The 9,989-nt window shown below is 54.7% G+C and overlaps 1 protein-coding gene across 5 annotated transcripts in view; it reads left to right on the top strand.

The window, feature by feature from the left end:
- Vwa5b1 (von Willebrand factor A domain containing 5B1) overlaps positions 1 to 5,443 on the top strand; it is a 39,333-nt gene extending 33,890 nt beyond the window's left edge. For 3 of the 5 annotated variants that reach the window (XM_071617420.1, XM_071617421.1, XM_071617422.1), the window contains exon 20: positions 229 to 5,443. In XM_071617420.1, the coding sequence (XP_071473521.1) occupies positions 229 to 735 (507 nt within the window). In that variant the 3' untranslated portion in view covers positions 736 to 5,443. The remainder of the gene's footprint in view (positions 1 to 228) is intronic. The other 2 variants (XM_071617423.1, XM_071617424.1) reach the window with 2 other exon arrangements.
- Positions 5,444 to 9,989: the final 4,546 nt, after the last annotated feature.

The raw sequence follows: 9,989 nt of genomic DNA on the forward strand, positions 1-9,989 counted from the left end.
GGTTTAGCAGGAAGACATTGAATTGGCCTTAGAAAGAGATCAGTCTGCGGCCCCTGTGGGAACTGGTGTGGGGATGCTCAGTGGGCCTGAGTTTCCCAAATATCCCCCGGGGGCCACAGGGTGAGGAGGCAGGACAGGAGCAGGGAGCTAGGAGGAGCGGGACTTTTGTGTGGCCGGGGGCTCCATGGGCTGACAAGTTTGAGGCCCACTGAGGGCTTCCCCACACAGGTGTCTCTGCAGCTGGCCTGCGGAGCCTTCCTGCTCAACCAAGCCTTCTGCGAGGCTATCAACATCCCCATGGAGAAGCTCAAGTGGACCTCGCCCTTCAACTGCCACCGAATGTCCCTCACTGCCCGCCAGCCCGAATCTAAGACTCTGAGTCCCCAGCTGTGCAACAGCCCCTCGCCTCGACACCTGTCCTGCGACGGTGTCTCCCTGGAGCCTCTGGCAGACAGCAGGCTGAGCTTGGAGTCCAAGGTGCTGCTAGAGCACGCGGGGAAGCTGTGGGCCACTGTGGTGGGGCTGGCCTGGCTGGAGCACAGCTCGGCCTCCTACTTCATTGAGTGGGAGTTGGTGGCGGCCAAGGCCAATTCCTGGCTGGAGCAGCAGGAAGTACCTGAGGGCCGCACGCGGGGCACACTCAAGGCCGCAGCCCGCCAGCTGTTCGTACTCCTGCGGCACTGGGATGAGAACCTGGAGTTCAATATGCTTTGCTATAACCCAAATTATGTGTAGTGGGGGGAGGGGGCGGGGTGCAGGGGGGCGTGGGCCGTTTCCGCCCAGTGGGGAACTTTTTGAAACTGTAGCCAATATACTACTTGCTAGAAAGAGCCCTGGACTGGCAGTCAGGAGGCCTGAGTTCAATCCCCAACTTTACCACCACCTACCTTTGTAAGTACAGGCCAGTCCCTGCCCGCTGCCTGGGCCTCAGTTTCCTCATCTATAAAATAAGAGGGTGAGATGAGGCATCTGGATTAGATCTTTAAAAATGGTTCAATGCTACTTGCTGCTCAGACATTCAGGCAGTGCTGGGGGGGATAGCAAGAGGCAATGCAATTAAACCTGAGTTTTTTTCTGGAGGAAGACCGTGTGGGCACAGAGCAGAAACAGCAGTGCCCCCCTCGAATAAAAGGAGAGATGAGAGAAGCCAGCAACATATAACCAGACCTACCATCTGCATCTAGGCACGGAGAGGCCTCCTCTGTCTATGCTGTGGGATAGGCTCTTGTCTCCATTGTGACAGTCTAGGACCCCACTTCCAAGCCAACTGGAGAAACAGCTCTCCCAAGACTGCAAAAGAGTTGCTTGAGGGCCTTTTCTTTGGGTGAAGCTCCCTCTGTACATTTCAATACTGGTTTGCTGATCATTTGTGACTTCCTGTCTAAGAAGAGGTGTTGGGCGGCACCAAGGGAGGTTATCTGTGAGCCAAAATATTAGACTGAAGCTTCAATCTGTGCAGAAATAGTTCAAGAAGGACAGATGTGCTGACAGCGATCAGTGAAGAAGCTAAGGCAGCACCTGAAATAATTTACACACTTGCAGGAGTTGGAGAAAGTGAAGTCCATCCCCTGTGCTGAGCAGCTAGAGAGGCATCTCCAAGTGCACTACAACCCGGGATAGTGGGTCCCTCTCTAACCACTGTGGAGGAGGGGGGCCTACTTTGCAAACCCATTCTTAGTTGTAGTGCATTTGGGCATGGCAGCTTGGGCTAGGAGGCATGATTTATTTGGTGAAATAATAGGACCTTGAAGGCTCCCCCACCCCAGGCCCACCATGGGATAGCCATGGATTGGTGTTCCCCAGCCTCAAAGTCCCTCATGACTGGTGTCAATCACAGCCACTCCCACAGACTCCCCAGAAGGTGGGTCTCAACCTCACCAAGGAGCCCCCATTAGCATGACCCCAGGCTGAATTCATCCATCCTATAACCCACATATTTCCAAGCTTTAGTCTCTCATCAAATTCCTCACCCAGGGTGGCTCCCAGGGGCCTGGCGTGAAGCCCTATAGACATCCCTCTGAGGAGAGACCTTAAAGTTACCCATGGGGAGCCTTGTGGCTCTGGCATAAGTCCCAGCCTCATGACGAGTCAAGGGGTGGCCAGTGTGTAACCGAGGTTGGTGGGGGGAATCTCAGCAGAGTGCCCCTGGTGTGAAGGGGGAACAGGCAGGCCCACAGGACATGGTGCCCCACTACAGCCAGCCCTTCTCTGTGTGCCCCGCCCTGCCATGCTGCAGCATCCCCCAAGAGGGACCCTCTCCGCCCTTGCAGCCACAGAGGAGGATAAAGGCTCTAGGTTGTGTTGCTCGAGGCCCTGAGGAGTGAGGCAAGCTGGGTCACCTCTCTGCAGTCCCCCTCCCCTGCTTCCTTAGCTGCCCTAGCTTCTGGGCAAGGCGAGAGGGGGTGGCATCCACATCGAGGCTTAGCATGAATGTGAAAATTGTCTGTCTGCAAGTGGGAACACCCAGACTCAGGTCTCAGCTTTGATTCTAGTTTGGGCAGTGGTTTCCCTGGAGCTGGGGGATCTTCCTCCTCCTCTGACATTCCAGATTTTCTGACTCCAAGATGCTTCCACCTAGTGAACATGGATTGGCTATACTCTCTACGTGGCCTTGAACTAGTGGTATGTGCATCCTGAGCCTCTTTCCTCCTCTAACATGACCAGGTTGGAAACCCCTGCCGTGAGACTGAGTTGGGTCTGCAGGCCTTGGTGTGGACAATGACCAGGGCTGGGAGCAGGCCAGCCACTGCCCAGTATGGAACTAATACCATGAGATGCTTGGAAGGAATAACTCAGAAACCCAGCAAGGCAGTGGGCACACCACCCTCCTCCCCAGGGAGCCCCTTAGACCCTGCCCCTGCAGCGACCACCAGAGCGCTTCTGCAACACAGCAAAGTGCTGATCTCTGCAACCCTTGCCCCCACCACCCCCGCCGCTGCCCAGCACCACATGCGCAGAGGAGCAAATCCCTTGGTTTAAAGCAACCCAAGGGCTGCAGGGGACATCTGGACAGGAGTTTCTGAAAGGTCTACAGTGTTGTTGAGATTTCTCACAGCCTCAGGAAACCGCTCCAGCGTTGTCAAGCAGAGGATCAAGAGACCAGCTTTAAGGAAAAGATGAGAACGTAGGGGATGTGTGCCTGCAGGGAGGCTCAGGAGGCTGCAAAGGTCCCCTAGCTGAAAACACTGCCCCTGTGATCTGGGTTATTGGATTAATCTGGTTTGGTTCATTAAATTAGCCCCTGCTTCTTAGGTCACACCAAGGGAGGAAATGCCCAATGTCTGCGTCCAGCTCAGCCCCCACCCACGCTGCCTTCAGTGGGACTGAGCCAAGAACTGGGGCACTTAAGGGTTAGTCCCACTCCCACGATCAGGGTGCTGTGTGACTTTTGGCAAATTGCTTGCTTCCTCTGTGGCCATATGTCACCTGTAACGACCCCACGGCAAAGGGATGAGTGAGATGTGAATAAGAGAGGCCATTCTGTGGGCAAGTGGAAACACTTCTTTAGGTTGGATGTGAAGTTCATGTGCACCATTTCCAATGAGGTGACCCAGCATGCAGGTCTCCCAGAGTACTCAGCTGGTCTAGAACCCCCCAGGGTCCTTTGGCATTGACATTCAAAAGCCTTTGTGGAGTGCTTGCTGTTTGCCAGGCATAGAGGGTACTGTGGGCATTCCAGATGCTGTCACCATCCCTTTAGAGCTGCACAAGAAGCATTTGAAGAGACTCCTCCATGGAGCACGGTCCCCCCACCCTGGTGTTCCAGGCGGGTTGTCTAGACGGACCATGCTCCCAGCCCCGAGGTCCCCCCATGTGTGGGTACAGCCTTAGACTAGCACTGCCCAAGCACCTGGCACTGACAGCCAGCCCACCGAGTCTCAGACACTCCCTGATGGCCATGGCATTGGGTGACCAAGTAGAACTCCCGCTGCAGGCCCTCGTGTCCAGGTCGGGCAGGTCCCCGAAGCAGAGCCCTGAACCTGAGGCCCCTCAGCTGAGGAGACCAATTCCAGATCCCGGGAACTCTGGCCCCATGCCTAGGAAGGCTGGTGCCACTGTACAGAAGCCGCTCGGTTTCCAGCCTTCGCCTGTTTCCCAGCCAGTGCCCCCGTGAGAGCAAAATGGACGGTGTCCACTGTCCCGCTTGACCCGCTTTGGAACTTACTCTGGCTGATGAATGGAGAAGCTGGAGTCATCACAGGCTCCTGGGGGTTTCCACCTGCTCTTCAGTTATATGAAAAAGGGTTCCTCCCCTCGCTCTCCTAGGGCAGTAAAGGTTTCTGGAAGTTTCCTCTAACTCCTGCTTGCACCCTGCTGATCCCTACCCTTATCTGGGAGCCAAGCTTCCTCCTGTTTTCCTGTCTCTCCTTCGTCAGGGTCTCCCAAGGAAAAGGAGTAAAGAAAGGGGCCTCCCCCATCTGGGTGCCTCCCCCTCCTGGTGATTGGCGGCCCCGTCACCCACCTGGGTGGAACTGCATGACACCCCAGCATTCGCCATTTAGGGCTCCCACTGCTGCCTCTCACGACTGGCACATTGTGACATCTCCAGGTGACCCCAGACCCAAAGACATTCCATATCCTTAGTACCCTGGGGAGGGAAAGGGAAGGGATTGGCACCCCGGGAACAGGGCATGTGTTCGTGGCTGTGACTCTTGGAAGAGGGCTTTTTCCCCCCAGCAGGGACTAGAGAAGTCGACCAAAAAAAGAGGATGCATCGCTCAGCTGTGAACAGCACCCTCCGCCACGCCAGAGTAAAAATAACCAGGGCAGGGTTATGGCATTCTGCAGCTGGGGTAGTCTGAGCTGCAAAGATCAGTCCCCCCCACCCCATCTGGGGCTCAGCAGCAGCACCCGGCCAGGCTTCCAGCCTCCTGCTACAGAGCACCCTGACTCGTGTGTCCGGCCCTGCCCCAACCCATTGCCTGTCGCTCAACAGCACCTCCTTCCTGGGGTACCTGACGGTGGGACTTCCCTCTCAGGTCTCCTTGGCTCGGGGCCAGCTGTCTTGAGCTTACAGCTGCTTCCAAGCCAAAGCGCCTCGCCTCAATGCGCTGACCGTGGCGACACGTCTTATGGTTTCACTCTTTGCCCAGGTCCGTGGCATGGCTGGTGCTTGTCCCTGGCAGAGCCTCAAGTGCCTCTAATATGCTGCCCACCCCTTCGCCTGCTCACCTGTAATGACCCCACAGTGCCTGTAACACGTCGTCCTTCTTGGGATCTGCATCACCTTCTCGCCCAGTAGCCAATTACATTATAGATGTTGCAAAGGTCCTGGGATCGGCCCTGGGCATCAGTCCTGGGCCCTGGGCATCCACCACACTTAGAGAATCCTGCCCTGAGGTTATGCGTGCGTCTGTTCTCAAAGGAATGCCTTCTTGTACCTGGTGGCTACTGTTCTCCTGTAGGCCTTGAGCACATAAAAACCATCCATATGGCAAAATTATACTTGTGTCTTCTCTTTTGTTCTCAAAGCCCATAATCCTTGGCTTCCAAACAGTTCAGGGGTCTGCTTGCCTCGCTTAGTGAATCATCTCTCTCTTGTTTGGGTTCCTCCTAAGGTGACCAATGGTCCCAGTTTGCCCAGGACTGAGGGAGGGTGTCAGGAAAGTTTTAAGCCTGGAACAGTCCTGGACAAACCAGGACAAGTTGGTCATGGTGGTTTTCCCAGAAGCAGAGGCTGAGACAAGGATTCAGTGCAAACAGTCTACTTGGAGATCTCAGGAAATGCCCTTAGGGAAGGAAACACTGACCCAAGGAAAGTTAGTAAGCTGGTTAGTGCTGTGGGCGGGGACCCTCCTCCAATAGGAGCTCTAAGAGTCCAGGTAGAAGCACATCTCAAGGCTCACAGAGGAGTGGGGCATGTGCGCACCAACCCCACTCAGTCACTGGCCGTGAGCCACTCAGGGGCATCGATTCCTTGGTGCTTCTGGCCTGCCACCGGTGCACAAGGTGAGCAGGTCCCTGCAGCCTGAGTGAGCTGCCAGGTGAATGAATCCAATAGATCAGAAACATTTCTGTGATATGCTAAGAGCCCCTAACAGGGCTGATGAAAAATGCCAACGGGCTGAGATTTAAAGGGTCAGTAGAACCCTGCTCCCCGCCATGGCCTGGTGGAGATCAGCAGGGCAGCGGGCTCATCCTAAGATAGACAGCCTTTTCACCATTCCCACTGGTGCTCCAGGCTACAGGGAGACTTGAAGGGCCCCTGGCACCTACCTGACTTGTGAGCCAGACACCGCCTCTGACTCTGGGAGAAAATGTGCTTCTTTGTTCTCATCCCCCATTGTGCCTCCTGTAAAAGCCAGGTGTGTGTGTGTGTGTGTGTGTGTGTGTGTGTGTGTGTGTGTCTGGAATAGCAGTAAGGGGCTCCTCACCCCTCACTCTGGGAAATACATGCCAAGGAAAACAGGGGTTCAGGCCTCCTGGGTTCACTCCAGGAAGTCTGAGGGGGAGAATGAAGAGAGCCCGGTGGCTGGGTTTCTGGGTCTCCCTAGGTCCTCTCTCCTGTGGCAGCCGTTTGCCCCCAAGGCACTGTTGACCCTCCTAGGAAACCTGAGCTCCCCTGGGCTCAGTTCATCTTTATTCTGGTCTGATCAGGGGAGAAAATACCGAGTTGATCCCCAGCCCCGCTCTGCCAGCCCTCTTGTTCTGCATTGAGACACAGTTGCTCTCATTCCCTCGGAATACCACCTGGAATTTCCCAGTCATGAATCCCTCCCGGAAGCATCCAGAGCACCCACACCCAAAGTTCATCTGCCCCAGATCCAGGGCCTTAGAGGAAGAAGGGGCACACCTCCTCCATGATACACCGAAACACGGGGGGGCATCTAGGGTGACACCTGCTGGGAAGGGTCCTTCCATAGCCTGGGGGAGGTGATACCTAGGACCGTGACCTAATCCCCAATCAGATGGCTGCAGGACTAGTTCAGCCATCCTAAACTGAACAATTCGCAGGGTCCCAGATCCTCCAGATGGCAGATAGGACCCTCCCAGGCACTGACCCAATCTCTGCCTACCCTGCATTGGGGGCTTCAGATTCTGGGGCTTCCCCAGGGCAGGAAAGCAGGAGCTATTTGCTTGGATTAGGCTGGCACTCAAGGGCACAGTGCCTCTCCAGCAGAGGGCGCTGTGGGTGTGCTCTGCCTTCCGCACCCAGGGTCCCTCACAGCAGAAGTGGGGAAGCAGGAGCACAAGAAGGAGAGGCTTTGGAAGCTATTCCTGTCCCCTGCCAACAGCCTTTTTTCTTTGCTAAAAACGGGTGCTTCATGATGGCCAAGAAGCCCACTGAAAGGCTGTCACATATTCGGCGTGTGTCCAGACAACCAGGCTGGCTCACCTGTCTAGAAAAGTGAAGGTGACCATTTGGTCATTCCCTGCTTGGCTCCTCCCTGCTCCTCCTCCTCTCTGCCATTTGGCACACACCCCAAAACCTCTTGCAAAACCCACTTCTTTCAGGAAGTCTTCCCAGACCTCCACGACGTGGCAACTTCTTGTGGCATATTTTACTAATGCGTGCATCTGTGGTCTGTCTCCCCATCACACCGGGCGGGTGCTCTTAATTGCACTTGCAGGTCCCACCCCCACCAGATTGGAGGTTCTTCAAAATCAGAGATCTTACCTCCTCCCTCAGACAGGGGTTTTCCCAAATAGGGCTCTGCCTCCTCCATCTGCACCCTTGGGGGCAGCCCTTCTGGAGCACTGTGCATGATTGGTTTGGGGACAGCCCCTTTTCCCACCCTCCCACAAGGGTATCTGATATAACCCCAGGTACTGTGAGCTTTGCATACCAGGTGAGAGAGAGGTGAGGTTTGGTCAGGCAGAGGTCACCAGCCACCCCGGACAGGAAGAGAAAGGGTGCAGGGGAGACCTGTAAGGGAATGAAGCCCTCCAACTCCCCTCCCCACACCACCCTTTGCTTGGCAGGTCTCCTTCCATTTGCACTGTCGTCTCGTCACCCTGTCCTCGACACTGCTCTCTTGTACTGTTTAACCCCTGCCCTGTCCTCCCTGCCTCCAAGTGGGCCTCTGCACCTCCAGGGGAACCCTCTAAAATACCTCCAGGGGCTCCTCACTGCCTGCGTGCCTCCCAAACTTGGCTTGACATGTAAGATTTTTTTCACTATTTTGCCCAAACTAGATTTTCAGGTTCCTTCTTTCTCTTCCTCCATGTCACGCCAATATCCATTCCTTCGAGAGCTCTAAGCAGAGTTACTTCTAAACCCCAGGCCTTGTTCTAGACTCTGGGATGCAACAAAGAACAAATCAAAGTCTCTGCCTGTATTCATCTGCTAGGGTTCCTATAACAAAGGACCAGAGGCTTATAAACGGTAGGCATTTATTGTCTCACAGTTCCAGAGGCCCGAAGTTCAAGATCAAGGTGTTGCCAGGTTCCTTCTGAAGGCTGTGAGAGAGGCATCTGTGCCAGGCCTCTCTCCCAGCCTCTGGTAGCTCCTTGGCCTGTGGCAGCAGGTCTCTGGTCTTCATGTGGCCTCCTCCCCATGTTCATGCCTGACTCCAAATCTCCCCTTTTTTATAAGGACATCAGTCCTATTTAGTTAGGGCTACCCCGATGGCCTTATTTTAGCTTCACTACCTCTTTAAACAATCCATCTCCAAATAAGGTCACATTCAGAGGACCTGAAGGCTAGAATTGCAACGTATTTGCTCGGGGGAACAAGATTGGCCCCACTACACTGCCCTCGTGGGGCTGATGTTCTAGTAAAGAGAGAAACACCAACTTAGGGCCAACATCAGGCCAAGATGACAGGCAGAAAAACTGAAGCAGTGATAGGGAGAGGGAGTGAGGGTGGACAGGGTGCTGTTAATCCAGGGCTAGGAGAGAGCACCTCCTGACAAGGTGACACAGGAGCACAGACTACATTTCAGTGTCCCCTAGACAAGCAGTTCAAGTCTCTGCGTCATTCTTTCCCTAGGGGGGGCATTCCCCAAGGGCAAACTCCTGTGTCCTTCCAAGTACAGTTATAGCCCACCTCTTTCAAGAAGCCTCCCCTGACCTGCCCCTCCAGAGCAGATTGGTCCTGTCCAGACTCTGCTCCCATGGCCCCTTTGTACTCTCGATAATGGCTACCGGGAGGCCATTCAGTGCTATTTCAAGGCTGTGTGGCTGTGCATCTCCTCCATCAGATTATGAGAGGCCAGAGAGCAGAGACGGAGCCTCCCTCACCTCTAGGCCATCTGCAGTGCCTGGAACACCTTCAATGCTCAGGAAATGTATGCCCAAGTGCCCGGTTAGAGGCTGACCCAGCCATTCTATCTTTAGTAAAAATAACCAAAAGTTACCATTGGAGGAGTCCTAAATGTCAGACCGGATTCTAAGGCCTTTGCATTGATTCCTCTCATTTCCTCCTCACAACTCTTGAAGTATCATTTGGGTGGGACAGATAGGGAACCTGAAGTTCAAAGACATCAAGCAATCTGCCCAAGGTCACCAGCTAGAAACTGGTGGGGGAGGACTCAAACCCAGGTCGCGTTACTTCAAGGCATTCTGCATTCATTCACTCTGTCTGTGACTCACTCCACACCTACTGTGTGCTGGGTACTCCCAGGAGAGGCTAATGGGGCCAAGGAGGGAAGGGAAGGGGAGCTTCAAGGACTGAGCTTTTCATTTTTTGCCTGAGTTAAAGAAAGAACTTCTCTTCCCTGCTCAGCTGCTGGGCCTGCAGGCTTGCTCTCCCCTTGCCCAAGTCCCCCCTCCCCACCCCATCCCAAGAAGACAAATATAGCCCTACTCTTCCTGTCCCTCCCCAGGAAGGCAGCTGGAGACTAGGATGCTTAGGACACATGAGGAGAATCAGTGACAAATCTTCCTGTCTTTCGGCTGCTCACTGGGGCCCAGTACTGCTCCCACTGCTGCCCCAAGCAGAGGGAGCAGCAGATGGGCCCTGGCCTAGAGGACCCACGAACCAGCTGTGGGCAGTCCCTAGATGTCAGAGCTGGAAAGGATGCTTAGAAACCTCCAAATGCCCCACC

The sequence above is a fragment of the Marmota flaviventris genome, chromosome 10 (assembly GCF_047511675.1).
Source record: "Marmota flaviventris isolate mMarFla1 chromosome 10, mMarFla1.hap1, whole genome shotgun sequence".
Taxonomy (NCBI): Eukaryota; Metazoa; Chordata; class Mammalia; order Rodentia; family Sciuridae; genus Marmota; species Marmota flaviventris.